General features: G+C 34.2%; 2 protein-coding genes across 4 annotated transcripts; one reads left to right on the top strand and one right to left on the bottom strand.

The window, feature by feature from the left end:
• Positions 1–317: 317 nt before the first annotated feature.
• cabp7b (calcium binding protein 7b) lies at positions 318–4,187 on the top strand (the record flags this gene model as incomplete). Its single annotated transcript, XM_081364599.1, has 5 exons — positions 318–426; positions 1,592–1,735; positions 2,105–2,217; positions 2,626–2,777; positions 4,064–4,187. The coding sequence occupies 5 exons, from the start codon at positions 318–320 to the stop codon at positions 4,185–4,187; spliced, it is 642 nt and encodes a 213-aa protein (XP_081220725.1).
• A 3,732-nt stretch (positions 4,188–7,919) lies between these two features.
• zmat5 (zinc finger, matrin-type 5) lies at positions 7,920–14,110 on the bottom strand. Of its 3 annotated transcripts, none has more exons than XM_081365150.1 (6): positions 14,047–14,110; positions 13,795–13,954; positions 12,503–12,565; positions 12,319–12,399; positions 12,059–12,170; positions 7,920–9,186 (listed from the first exon to the last, which is right to left on the bottom strand). In XM_081365150.1, the coding sequence occupies exons 2-6, from the start codon at positions 13,919–13,921 to the stop codon at positions 9,045–9,047; spliced, it is 525 nt and encodes a 174-aa protein (XP_081221276.1). In that variant the 5' UTR covers positions 13,922–13,954; positions 14,047–14,110; the 3' UTR covers positions 7,920–9,044. The 3 variants fall into 3 exon arrangements, with proteins under 3 accessions (XP_081221276.1, XP_081221275.1, XP_081221274.1); XM_081365149.1 differs by having other exon boundaries at positions 14,088–14,110; XM_081365148.1 differs by having other exon boundaries at positions 13,795–14,085.
• Positions 14,111–15,153: the final 1,043 nt, after the last annotated feature.

Here is a 15,153-nt window from a genome sequence, read left to right as displayed (position 1 = left end):
CAATATACGCGTACCTGTACCATACAAGCTCCGTCTGAATGGCAATACTTGAATGTTTGGTGAAATCATATGGCAATAGTTTTTGCACCTGATGCAATGCAATCCGCAATCGATCGAATGAATGATCATTTCTGCATGAATGTGCAGAGTGACTAATCGCACCTGGGCCACAATAAGACAGGATGAAGATGAATCAGACACGCGTTGTGATTGTTGGCTTCGAGCTTCCAAAAAGCCCTCTGTGGTAAAGTTGCAGTGGCCGAACTACAGGTGCTTTATGAAGATCAGGATACAAGCTTTGGTTTGTCCTCGCAGAAATGCCCGTGCGTGCTGTGACTTCCAGGTTCATGTACAGGGGACTTTGCTCTATTCCAGATATCCTCTCCTACAGGGCTCCTGTCAGCCTCCCCGAGGATGAAGTGGAGGGTAAGTGGTATTTCATTTTAAGTTGAACGGAGACGTTATCTGTGGGGATAGTACTTTGTGAATTTGGGTTTCAGCACCACGGAGAGCGCCCTGTGGCAGCCTCGACTGTCCACAATAAAGAAAGTGCTTGTTTTTGTCCTTCACACTACTGATTTATTTTATTTTATTTTATTTTATTCATGTATAGGCTACTACGAATTGTGCATATTTTCATTTAGATTATGCTGTTTTGAAATGAGCGTTTGAACAAACGCCATCACATGGAGTGCAAAGCTTGCAATATGAAGGGTGAAGGTGGGCGTTCATATCTAAATACAAATGTCGCAAATGAATGAAATTCAACATTTACAAATAATACTGAATCTTTTGACAAAGTCACATTTAGTAAATGACAAATTGCTAATCATTTTGATGCTCACATCATATAAGATCAATGTAAACTATTTGACAAACCATTCAATTCTGTCCAATCAAGTGTCTTCAAGAGAACACATTTTGTGTGATTTTATACATATTGTTTCTGTGTACAGCCTTCCAATATGTGCATGCATGTGATACACAGACCTAACTGACACTCATTCAGTTCCTGAGAGATAAAGGCCTGTCTCTTCATTTTTCCTTAATTATATATAGTGATATGGGGATTTTCTTTAAAGCATTTTCTTTTTGTTTTAGAATATGAAATCAGATACCACATGTAATCTCATGTCTGCTTTAGCTATATTGTAGTCCATTGTGTCCATGTATAGATTATTTTTTACACAATGCTAGCTGAACAAATATAGGCTAGTTTGTATTTACACCAAAAAGTGTTCCCAACAGACATTTAATCTATAATATTTACTATGAGGATGTCATGGCAAATGAAAATATGGCTTGTCAAATGAAAATATTTTCAGAATTCCATAAAAAAAATTCCGTACTTGTGACTATTATTAATGACTTTTAATTACAGTTATTAATGTTTTATTGGATTATCTCCTGATATTTAAAGGACACTCACTCATAGCACTTATTTATCTAATTTTTTCCCCTGTAATTAATTCAGAGGAAGTCAGAAAGTGGTTCAACTTTCCAATCAGGCATATACTTAATGTTAACGTTAATATTAGAATCATTCGAAAAGTTTACGGCATTGTATGCATTGTATCTTGCGCATCTGCAGAGATCCGTGAAGCCTTTAAGGTGTTTGACCGCGATGGGAATGGATTCATCTCCAAACAGGAGCTGGGAGTGGCCATGCGGTCTCTTGGTTACATGCCGAACGAAGTGGAGCTGGAGGTGATCATCCAAAGACTGGACATGGATGGTATATCAGCCCTCACAAACATTTCATGTTTTGGCCACACAAGCTCTGCACATTTCAGCACAACATTCTTAACTAAATTATGTGATATTCTCTGGATCACTATTAATTCGTCTTGTTCTGATTAGATCTATGCACTGTTATGGGAACATTTATCAGAGAGGTATGGTGGAATTGCAAATTCGATATAACACAACTGCGAGAGCAAAACAATTCAATATTGTGAATCATTGAACAAAGGCCTGATGTTTCTGATAACGACTCAAAGATTAGAGTCTGGCTGTTCTGCTGGATCAGCGTAAGATTACGATCTCCCACAAGAAAAGGTAACAGTGAAGCTGGTCCGTGTGTTTCGTATCTTTTATTTTGCAGGTGATGGTCAGGTTGACTTTGAAGAGTTCGTAGCACTTCTCGGACCAAAATTGTCTTCAGCTGGTATGCCTGACAGGTTCCACGGAGCCGAGTTTGACTCCATATTCTGGAAGGTGTGGAGGTTTTCTTTGAAATGATCTCAATTATTTCCCCCCATATATAGTCACTCTCAATGATTAGTTCTGTCTGGCTTCAGCTTTACTTTGTCCCATTGTCCTGTGACGCACTGTGATTACAGGTGGAAAAGCAGATTATTCATATATTATTCACACTCTACAATTAACTTGCTGACATTCCTTTGGTAGTAATAGCACTGAATTAAAATGAATGTTGAAAGTGCTGCTTCAGTCCATTAAAAGGCAATGTTCTCTTAAATGTGCTATTTAGTATAACTCATCTGTGCATTAGCCTATGATCATTTATAGTAGTTATATAATCATTTACAGGAACATTCCGAATTTTGAGCATTGTTCCTTTAATGAAAAGGTCACTTTTACTCTTCTTTTTCCTTTTGTCATTAGTGTGACATGCAAAAGCTGACTGTGGATGAGCTGAAGAGACTCCTGTATGACACCTTCTGTGACCATTTGACTATGAAAGACATTGAGAACATTATAATGACAGAGGAGAGCCACTTAAACAGCCCCGAGTGCCAAGTAGATATTGACAGTAAGTATTCATACATTAACAATTCTCAGAAGAAAAGAAAAACATAAGAAAATTGTGACAAACATGGTACATTGACCTTGACCTGTTTGCCTCTACCATATGCGCTCACTGTGTGTGCCCACGCATCCGTTTCATTATGAAGTGTCTGGGCATTATCATGTCAATCAAAATTGTCTGTCAACTCCATTAAAAACCCAAGACACTGAGGCCATTGCTGTAGTGTAGAAAAACGGTCTATTTTTAGCTGAAATATATGCTGTTGGTAGTCCTGGGGAAATAAAGGGGCTCATAAATCTGTTTGAAACAGAAAAAGTGGGGAGTGGATCTGCAAATGAACTTGAGTGTATCTGCAATTGAGAACTTGCACACCTCGTACTCTTTGGTAGAAAAACATTTTTTACTGAATACCAGCAACTGCTAAATTTTTATTCCTTTTTGTAATAAGTTTATGCTCATATTGTATCTAAATATAGCAACAACAACAACAAAAAAAAAACCCACTTGAGGACAAAGTTGAGAAATATAACGTTGGCCACAGCAGCCAGATAATTACAGTATGATTGCGAGTGTGATTAGACTTTTATACAACAGCTTAAGAAACAACAAGTTAAAGCATACAATTTAAACACAATATTTGCAGTGTTCTGATTTGCAAGTTCGCGTAAAGTTTGTATTCGGTTTCTAGCGTTTATTTGTTGAATGAATGATTCAATGACTCACTCATAAAGAATGAATTCAGGCTGAATTCAGATTAGCATACTAGAACGTCCAAACACATATTATTCAAAAAACAGTAGGCGAAAATTACCCGGATGATCTACTACTTCCACCAAGATTCTGAAGTGCGCATTTGAGAAACACTTTATGAGAAACACTATCCCGCGAGGCCACTGGAGAGGATTCGCAGATGTAGTACGTCCGAATTTCATTTATCCTATATTCATTCTATATAGAACATACTTCTTTAATGGTCATGAAAAAAGTTTCAAACCAAATGTTGTAGCTACAACACAGTATGTGATTTCAGACGCAGCGACAGAATCATTGACTCACTTATAAAGACATTCACTTGTCGCCACCTACTGGTGAAACTATGTAACCTAAAGAAAGAGGCACTGAAAAGTCTACTTTAAGTGGAGTGATACAAACAGATAAAAGTCCTAGAGTTGTTGGACTATATCACCAATCAGATTCAAGTACCGATGTTTTATAAATATATATCTGTTGAAAAAAATCCATCTATAATAATCTTTTCTCTTCTATATTTCTTCAACTTGTCCTCAAAGCAAGTCCCATGCAACAAGTCAAGCACACCTGTGTGCGCAAGAGCTTGATTTGTGCCTTCGCCATTGCATTTATCATCAGCGTCATGCTCATCGCAGCCAATCAGATGCTTCGAAGAGGAATGAAATGAACAGATCTGTTTCTAAGACAACAAATGACTGATGAAAGGGAACAAGGTAAAAATGCAAAAAAGTCCAAATGTAACTAGTTTCTAATGATCACAGTTTTACAGAAACACCAAAGGCTGCACTTTCAGTCTATTATAAACTCAAGGTAAAGACAGACTGTTGTTGGACAGGCAAAAAAAAAAAAAAAAAAAGAAAAAAAAAAAAAGAATTAGCCCAAAACAATATAGTTTAAAAGTGTCATGGTCATTATTGTGTTGAAACAAAAACATAAAACAGGAGCAATTAGTAATGATCATTGTCCTATAAAATAGTACGTTTCCTTGGCTTATGTTACAAAGTAGACATCTATTATAATGTAGCACATCATACTTAAAATATTCTATTATATTGTATAGTTGTAATCCACTTTATATTAACACTGTGTCAGAGTCATTATATAACATGACATTATGACATTGACACAAATATTTCCACAATTTGTAACAACGTTGTGCGGATCATGTATGGTACATAGTTTTAGATACAGTAGATTTATTTTACAAACATGGTCCCAAACACCAGTTTCACCGTTTGGGATATTTGTTTATACAGAAAGAAATGACAGATGAAATAATATTTGTCTATGTCACCAAGAGTAGTTAGGCTCAGAGCAATTAAAAAAAAAGAAATGAATGTACTAGAAAATTTACCAGTAATAAACTGTGATGGAAAATAGTGTACATTTGGTGACAACCCAAAGTGTTACTGATTCTAACCTGTGCAATTGTCTTTTGTTAACTTGCAAAAACAGTATTTCTTCCAGTCTTGACCCTCAGGATTGTTTGTTGACAGATCTTTTATTAATTTTGCCTGAATATTACAGACTATTCAGATAGTGTGCCACACAAGGCTAAATGTTTTTGTCGATATCCTGCAATATAACTGTTCTGGGTGTTAATACATATGATTACATATTTGCATGAAATGTTTCCTAGCATTTTGATAACATCAGTGTTGTCAGTAAATTATTAGTCTGTATCAATATTATCATTATTTTCTTCAACAATGTGTGGTTTTCATTGTTTTGGGGTGTTGTAATCTGTATAATGTTAAATTCTTAATTTATAAATCACGCCATTAACTTTCTCACATCATTTACTTTTAACCTAATATGGGTAACACACTTTACAATAAGATTTCATTTGTTAATACTGATTAATGTATTAAATAACAACGAGCAATACATTTATTACAGTATTAATCTTTGTTAATGGTGGTTAATAAAAATACAGTCATTCAATGTTTGTTCATTTTAGTTCACTGTGCATTAACTAATGTTATACCATGGTCTGGGTGAATACTCGATTCTGATTGGCTGCAGGGTGTCCGTTAAAAAGTGATAATGTACACCTAGGAAAGGCGTCCCGTCAATTTGCCTGATGACAGTTCTAAATGATTGCGCTGGCTCAAACTCACTGATCAACTGCTGCGGTCGGGTCGCTGCGGGAGATATTAAATAGTGCGCTCGACTTAATAAATAAAAACCCTCACGATTTTTACTCTAAAATACATTAAAGTATTATTAATTGATTAAATATTTCTTTCTTTCGTAAGTGACCATGGAATAAGCGGGTTAATGCCCTTCGAGGTGTCCATTGTCAGGTATTAATGGACTTCGGCGGAGGCAACCGTCCTCCGCGGTTCACGCCTCGCCGTCGTCCATTAATACCTGACAATGGACACCCTCGTCGGGCATTAACCCTTACTTAACAAATACAACTTTTTTAAAATAATGTATTAGTAAATGCTGAAATAAAAAAATGAACTAAGATAAATACTTTTGAAGTATTGTTCATTCTTAGTTCATGTTAAAGGGATAGTTCACCCAAAACATTAAAATTCTGTTATCATTTACTCACCGTCAAGTTGTTACAAACTTGTATGAGTATATATTTAAGAATATGTGTAACCAAACAGTTGGTAGTCCCCATTGACTTCCATAACATTTCCACACTATGGAAGTCAATGGGGCCCATCAACTGTTTGGTTACACATATTCTTCAAAATATCTTCTTTTGTGTTCAGAAAAAAGAAATGCATATAGGTTTGGAACAACTTGAAGGTGAGTAAATGATGACAGGATTTTTATTTTTAACTAAAGTATGAAACCTTATTGCAAAGTGTTACCCTAATATGTCTCCACATTATCCTGGTCAACAAGACAATTACAGGATAAGTTTAAAGCTTTCATTTCTTTTAGGTTTACGCATTCATAACTCAAAGGGAATGAACCACATTATTCAAAAGTAATATTTTGAACCTAACAGCTTTAAGTTTGGTGTGAGTTAAAGGAGAACTCCGGTCAATTTTAACATTGAGCTCATTTTTTTGTACATTTTGAGTGTTGTCAATACAGAGAACAACGACAAAAATCGGTGTTGCCTACACCGAGTTATTCTATTTTTAAAATTTGCACCCTGTTGACTTCAATGGGGCAAGTACTAAACCTGCTTTTAGACTCTTAACATCCTTGATGTGTCATTACAAGTGCACAGAAAATGTGAGTTATTCCTTCAGAGTGAACACGAGTGAATCTGACTGCAGTAGATGTGAAAGATATGTATAAAAATGATGTTATTTAAGCCAGCGCAAATATCTGTGTTTACATCCTGTTTTCGGTTGAAGTCCAAAGTAATCGATTGCCGAGTTCACGCGCGTGATCATAGGTAACTAAACCTATGCGCGTGAACTCGGCAATCGACTGCTTTGGACTTCAACCGAAAACAGGATGTAAACACAGGTATTTGCGCTGGCTTAAATAACATCATTTTTATACATATCTTAATTCTAAATAGAATAACTCGGTGTAGGCAACACCGATTTTTGTCGTTGTTCTCTGTATTGACAGCACTCCAAATGTACAAAAAAATGAGCTCAATGTTAAAATTGACCGGAGTTCTCCTTTAATGGTAACAAGCAATATTTGGCTTATGCATACTCAGAAATAAATGTATGCATCCAGCATCTATCTGTAATTTATGCATTTGTCAGTAATCTCAGTGCCTAAACAGTAAGTTGGATGGTGTTGTTATGTGTGTATTAAGTTTGAAGTCCAAAGTCTATATTTTTGTGCACTTTCCCAGTATTGAATTGACATGTGTTTGTGCTATACCACAGATGACACTTAATTGATATGAATACGTTTTCTCTGACTGAAAAACAATAATATATGTCTGTCATGAGTAAGCATTTAAATGGATCTGCAACTGCTTATAATTAAAACTATGAGAGTATTGCATTAGTTTAACAAGGTTGTAGAGTGAAACATATCATTAAGACTTGATTCAGAGAAATATTATTAATACTATACATTACAGAGGGTATTTTTTTGTGTAATCAGCAAACTCAGACATTCTGACTTGCATTTACACATGAAGGTAATGCTGACATAATGGCACAACCTTTGCGCAAGAAGCAACGATGAAAACCTGTTTCTTTGCAGTTGCATGCATTTGTAATTTTCTGATGTTGTATTGTGTAATGTTAAAGTCAGCCTTTGTTCTCAAAATATGCAACCTATGCTTTTTGATGGCAATTTACTGTGATATACAAATTGAGATACTGATTTCAGGACATCAGAAACATATCATGCTTTTGATTTCCAAAGCTCAAGCATGTGACCTGCTGTGCAAATTGTTTTTTACACTTATAATGATATTATTATTATTTAACATGGCAATATGTTTTTTTTTTCAATCAGAGTAATAAATGGGTAAGACTCCTAGAATTATATGAAATATAGTTTTATTTTTGTATTTTCCCAATATTTCTTTAATAAAAATTCAACTTATTTCACATGGAAAAATTACAGCACATTTACTTAAATGACATCTATTGCATTTGCCTACACAGTGGCTGATACACATTGGCAGTTACAAATTAGCTCACTTAATTCTATTAATGTAGTGATGTAACAGTAATATATACAATGTAAGTAACTTTATATTGCATCAATGTAGCCCTAGAAAACCATCTTGAATCTATGATGTGCCAAAAATGTGCTGATGTTACATTTAAATGTACCATGTGAACAACTGAATTAAAACAGTGGTGCTTCTTCTTTGGTCTTTTCATTATTCAACACATTCTACATTCTTGAATTTGAGAGAGCAAAATCAGATTGTGAGTATCAGAGGCAAGGCATTTGGTCACATTTCCACAAAAATACACGCTTTGGTGGAACAGGTCTGCTATCTTTCTTTTTCTTTTTTTGTATGTGCTGTATACAACTGATGCTGGTTATTAAACTCTACTAGACCAGAAAAACGACTAATTTCATCTTTGCTCCAACACGTATCTAATAGGACTTTTCATCACCAGGTCTGTAAATCTAACACATCACAGTCTAGCGTAACATTCATCAGTGAAGACAACGGGAGTTTACTAAGTCCATACAAGCAAACAGTACAAAATGTCCCTGCAACAAGCAATCAGGACTAAATTGAAAATGCTTGCCTCATCTGAATTTCAATCTAAACCACAGAAGGCAGACAAAAACAACAGCGTTCAGCCTGAGAACACTCAACTTCTTGATAAAGCAACCAATTATGTTAACTCCTACCTGAGCTCCTTTACAGACACACAAATTACAACTCCATATTATGAAATTAATAGCACTGGACTTTTAATATATATCTATAAAAAAAAGCTTTTTTTTCAGCATGCACCTTCATTTCTATTGCTATACTGTATAATTCCATACAAATACGCACATTGTTTTCACTTCAAAAAAATTATAAAATGGCTTTGTAGCAGTAACAGTTAGAAGCATATTCTTGGGGGAAAAAAGCATTTAAAAAGGATTTTTTACAAACTCCATTTCAACCCCATTCATTTTGCTGTGTCACTTTCCAACCACCATTTGGTGGGGGATGGAGAGATGGAGGAAGATCTGGAATAGACAGCAGATATGGAGGAATCTCGATGTTCTCAGTGCATTCTTCCTCTTCTATCTTTAAAACTCTGAAAATAAAAGGAGTAACAGGTTAAACTGCTGAGCTCAAGAGCATGTGTGCGTATTCTCTACCATTGGAACCTATATGCAGGTAATTATGCAAATGAAACAGCTGCAGGCATCTCACTTTAATGTGTCAAGGTGACCTCTAAAACAAGATTGTTCATGTATTTTGAATGCTCTGAAGCACACTTGCACCCAAGCAGCTGGAATTCCTCATACATAAAGATAAGCAACATGTTCAATCATAACAAAACTGGTTGTAAAAAGTCTCTCTGTATTTACTATTATACTGAACACCAAAGAACAGATAACATAGGAGTTTTTCTTTTGTCTAGGAGAATTATTAAATTTTCAAATTAATTATCATATATATATATATATATATATATATATATATATATATATATATATATATATATATATATATATATAAATATAAATATAAATATATTGCGTGTTCCAGTTCAAATTGGTTAGATTTTTTAGGGAAATGAAAGGGATCTCTATCTTTTATTCACTCAATAGCCTACAAAAGCGATACAAATTCATCACAAAAACAAAGTGCAATATATATATATAAAAAAAATAAAACAATGCAACACTGACATATCAGCTACGTCTTTTAAACATTTGACAAACATAGCTACGATTACAGTGGATCATTCAAATCAGCGTTGGTGCTGGCCCAGAGAGAGCAGCTGTCATGTATAGGTATGATATAGCTTTACAAAAAGTAGCATTATTTCTGTGACAGTAATTCAAATGATCACAGAAGTACTGAGATAAAAGTTTATAGTTCATAATCAGATAAACACTGAAGTCTACAGCAGTGATCAAAATAGATTTAAAAAAGTATTTTTTTTAATAATTCATTCAAATAATTTTTTTTTTTTTTTTAATAGACTGCAGCAACTAACATTTTGTCATCACCTCTTGCAAATTACGTTATAGCTGACAATTCAGAATCGTGGCAGAATTGTGATCGGTTTTAAACAAAAGAATTGTGATTTTCAATTTCCAGCTCATTGAGTAAAAACAGCATAATAACCTCATGTGATGAAACAGGTTGTGAGAAGGAGGGGGAGATCAACTCATTAATACCCTTTAAATTCTGAACATGTTTAGGCAGCAACATGGTTTTTAAAAAACTCAATGTCTATGGTCACATCCTCAAAAAAAAAAAAAAAAAGATTTATAAAATGATAAAAGCATCACATTTCAACCATTTGAACCATTGTTTAGGAAAAAGGATAAGTTAATATTATTATATATATATATTACTATCAAAATTATTTTGATTTTTAGAATGCACATTAGCTTCCTTTACGCTTAAAACTAGATTAACTTTTAAATGCGTTTCATAATTGTTGATTTAACTGAGCATTAAACTGAGAGGTAGCCATCCAAAACATTCTACGGTCTTCTGTAACCTGAGGACAGGTTAAATGTATTTAAAATGTGTGTGTGACCTGTTCAATTCTGCACGCACCACTTATGCAGAATCTTACACAATGTATCTTAAATTTGGCCTAAATTAAGTTAAACAGGTAATTATCTCAATCTGTTGAATGAACATGTTTGTGCCACACACACAATTCATAAATGTTGTTAACTGATCTTTTGAAATTGTTCAAGAAATTTTTGGGGGGGTAGAAACATGAAATTTGTTTAATGTTATTATAGAAGATGTTATATTTAAAAACATCTGGAAAAAAAAAAAAAAAATCTTTCCAACTAGAACCCCTCCAGTGAATCTCAGCCAGGGAACTGATCGAGGAAGAGAACTGATCATTTGTCAACATCAAACTCAAAATAAATGAAACCTGAGCCCGGATAACCCATCTTAGTGAATGAAACATTAATTGGAAACAAACCAGCCTTTCCGAATCACCATTCTGTCCAGTGTCCTGCATTAAGTACTAGGGCTGGGTATTGACACAAATTTCACAATTCGATACAAATTCGATTCACAAGCTTGCAATTCAATTCGATTTCGATTCGATTCAGTGTTGATTATTTTGGATATCAGGTACAAGTATGGCAAATTTTCTCAAGGAAAACAAATCTCTTAACAAATCCTGTAAACTATGGAAGTCAGTTGTAGACTACTCGACTTCACTAGCCAGTATACAAATACTTAAATTAAACTTTTATTTATTTTTTTAATAATAAAGTTATATGAAATATAAACATTTAAATGGTGGCTGTCATAAAAACTTGCCAGATTTATTCAAACATGCATTAAATATTGAAGAACATAATGAATATGTAATATGGTGCATATATTTAGCAAAATGCTCCTGTCTAGAGTTAATATTTCTAGCTGACTAACGAGTTTATGGTCACTGGATATGGTTTTTCTGAGGTAAATGTGACGTTACATGACATTGTTTACAAGCTGTTTTACTGGCGTCTTTCCGTGGTTAAAACACTGATTGAGCGATTCCATGCGACATGATACGGATTTCGAGAAGTTGTACTCTATCTTTTAACACACTTTCAGATGCTCATTCAAGTTTATTTCGCGCTGTAACTGGTGTTATTAAGGCGGAAGAGAAGATCATGTGCGCTCCGCGCTGCTAATTCTCTTGAGCTGAGCTGCGCCAGAGCGATCTCACACCACAGAGCCAAAACGGTATTTATGTTTTTGAATTTCGTAAGAAAATGTTTGCAATTTGAAAGACTTTGTTTCATATCAGTAGTAACAAAGCACAAAGATTATTGCGGTTTATTGGATGGGATGCACGCTACAATGTTCCATTCATTCATCAACTGAAAACAGGATGACTAATCAATTCTTAAATACCAAGAATATCGGTTCTTAAAAATGAGAATCGATTAAAATCGAGAAATCTATATTTTTTTACCCAGCCCTACCTTCCTGATGTCAAAGCAGCTCGTTTCTTCTCTCTTCTGGAGAGCCATTCATCAATGCTGCGCTTAGTAGATGATCTACCTTGGTCAGGGTCTTCCTTCCGTCGCTTTTCGTCTGACAGGAAATTACAACAACGTACTCAGTTTAACAAATTGTGAAAATGTATAAGTGTATGTCAACAGCCTGATCAGCACTAAGCATGCCTTCTCTAAAGATCATTGATACACCTAAAAGGCATCAGGAGATCACTGCAGCACCTCACCATCAATCTTTTGCTCCAGCATCTGCATGTGGCTCTCAGACATGTGTGAAAAACGACAGTTTGGACCAAATACACACTGTCCTGAAAGGCAGTGAGAGAAACAAGCGCACTGTCAGGTTCATAAAAGAAAACATATTTAACTAAAGAAGCAACACATCTTCTTTTACTCTGTCAAACGTCTTACCTGTCTGAAGAAACTTTCTGCAGGGTTCCTTTGTCTGCTCTTCATTTAAAACTGTGGCAACATCTGAAAATAAAAATTACAAATTAAAAAAGTGCTTTACCTTAACATAATTGTTCTAAAACCTCCTGCAGGTGTGTGTTGTTTTATGTGAGTGGGTCATCCCTGAATCAGTGCCTTTTGGCCATCATAAAATGTAGAAATTCAGACTCAGTTTTTAAAAGACATTCTCGTGTAGTCATGATAGGGTGATGTAAAACATTTGAAAAATGATTTTGGTCAAGCTTGGGTAAATACATTTAACCATTTATTAAACAAAATAAACTAAATGGAAGATCAAAAATGTCCACCCTGTTCGGGACAAATGAACAACAGTTTCAAATACTAATGGATACTAATTTAGTATTATACTAATACTAAAAACTACAGAAAATGTGCATATTGTGTGTGAATTGTACCTCTCACAAACACATCATTTTACATTTTTCAGATTCAAATGCCTAAAAAGCATTTATGTTTACTTTTTAAAATACTGTCTGCATTATTGATTCTCCAGTTCATTTTAATTGTCACTGAATTATTTGTATGTTTTTTGCTGATTTTATGACGCAATAATAATAATAATTTTCTATCTCTCACATACAAAAAGGTTACATAATTATTTTAGTTTGAACTGGACTAGAAACAATATGTAAAACATTGCCAAAGAACTTTAACTACACTACTTCAACTTTAAACATACATTGCTTTCACAATTATGTACACTCTTCAGTGTCCACACTGTTAGGTCTTCTGAGGGGACATTGTGACCTAAAATCAGCCAAAAATAAGCTAAAATAATTGTGTATCTAAAAATAATTGCATGGTTTTTAAAATTGTAATTTTGTTTTTTATTTTTTGACATAATAAGGTTAACCACATCAAATCTGAAAAAGAAAATCGGTAAAACACCTTGATTATAATTGCAAAAATAAATGTAATAACTGAAAAGAATATATTAATTGAATATTATCATAACTGTTGATATACCCAACCATGTAAAAAACTTATTTGGAAAAAATAATATATAATAAGTGTCTTAATTATGAAATTGGGATCCACGGGCCTGGGAACATATGAAAAATTGTGATATATGCTGGTTCAAAATCCTGTAAAATGTCTTCAATTATTTTTTAATAATGCTTGCTTAGAATTCAAATTGTGTTATTTATGACTAAGACAGGTTTAAAGTTTATATTGTTCAACATTTTAAGGCAGTACGTTTAGACTGGGGACACAAAAGGCACCCCGAGTACCTCTGAAGTTGTCAAACCAGGCTTTCTTCGCCCGGTGGTGCTGCACGCCGAACAAGTGCTTCTTTCTGTTGTGTAGGTTGTCCTGAAAGCTGCGGTCACAGTAGTCGCAGTAATACCTCTTCCCCATTGTTCTCAGTGCAGAAAAGACTACAAATCAGACCTAAATTCAAATAATAAACTTAATGTTAATTAAGTAAAAATAAATATATATCAATATGAATTTTCGATGTCGTCTTCGATTTAACACGTTACTTCTGTCAGCCAGTTCAATATGGCGGCAATAATAAACATACTTCTTCTTCTCCTTCTTATGTCTTTATTGGCGGTTGGCAAACCAGCTTATTAGGTGTTTTACCACCACCTACTGAAAGGGAGTGGGAACATTTTTTCTTTTTTTTTTATATATATATATATATATATATATATATATATATATATATATATATATATATATATATATATATATATATATATATATATATATATATATATATATATATTAACTGTATATGTATTTTCCTCAATGCTGTGAAGTGAAGTTTAGTTTTAATTTTTCTAGTCCTACTTCTTTTAATTCCTTCCTTTCCTTTTCAAATAGGTTACATAACAATCCATCTTCACATGTTGGACAGATTCTGGTTGATTGCGATGTAAACACATTCCATTTATATGTCTACCTAATAGATGAAGTGTCTTGTTGAGCCCTGTATGTCCTACTCTGAGACGAGTGATAATCCTTTCTTCACTTTGCTTTTTACTCATCTCCCTTTTCATGCCAACAGAGCTTTGAATACTAAATGTCTTCCTGTATCACTAATATCTCAATATTCCTGCCATATTTTTTGAGTTTGATCTTTTATGATTGCTTTAGCCTCAGTTTTACTTAATGCAATCTGCAGATCTACTGTTGGTGATTTAAGAGATTGTTTAGCCAACATATCCACTTCTTCATTTCCTTTCATCACACCAACATGTGCAGGAACCCAAACAAACCATAGACTCAACCCTTTATTATGCAATCTGTATATTGTTTTATATATTTCAATGAGCATATCAGGCCTGCATGATTTCCCTGATTTTATGCTTGTGAGTGCAGACAAACTATCAGATGCAACTAAAACATTTTTTGGGTTATATTCTCATATTCCAGTATAGCCTAATGGCTACCAGTTCTACTGTATAAACTGTAAGATTATCTGTTGTTCTTTTCTTGATATATTTTCCACATTGTGGGATGTACACTGCAGCACCTGTATGTCCATTTTTAGGGTTCTTAGAACCATCTGTGAATATTTTATTAGTAAAATTATTAATAACATGCTGGCTGCGCAGACTCAGAATTAAGCGACGTGTTTAGCG

The sequence above is a fragment of the Scardinius erythrophthalmus genome (genome assembly GCF_964197995.2).
Source record: "Scardinius erythrophthalmus genome assembly, chromosome: 5".
Classification (NCBI taxonomy): domain Eukaryota; kingdom Metazoa; phylum Chordata; class Actinopteri; order Cypriniformes; family Leuciscidae; genus Scardinius; species Scardinius erythrophthalmus.
This window is presented reverse-complemented; position numbering and strand designations above follow the sequence as displayed.

Excerpts from the sequence above, each read along its gene's own strand:
- zmat5 (XM_081365150.1), bottom strand. The coding sequence starts at position 13,921 with ATGGGGAAGAGGTATTACTGCGACTACTGTGACCGCAGCTTTCAGGAC. Across the intron at positions 12,171-12,318 it reads GCTGGAGCAAAAGATTGATG|ACGAAAAGCGACGGAAGGAA; the intron begins GTGAGGTGCTGC and ends ATTTCCTGTCAG. Across the intron at positions 9,187-12,058 it reads GCTGCTTTGACATCAGGAAG|AGTTTTAAAGATAGAAGAGG; the intron begins GTAGGGCTGGGT and ends TTTTATTTTCAG.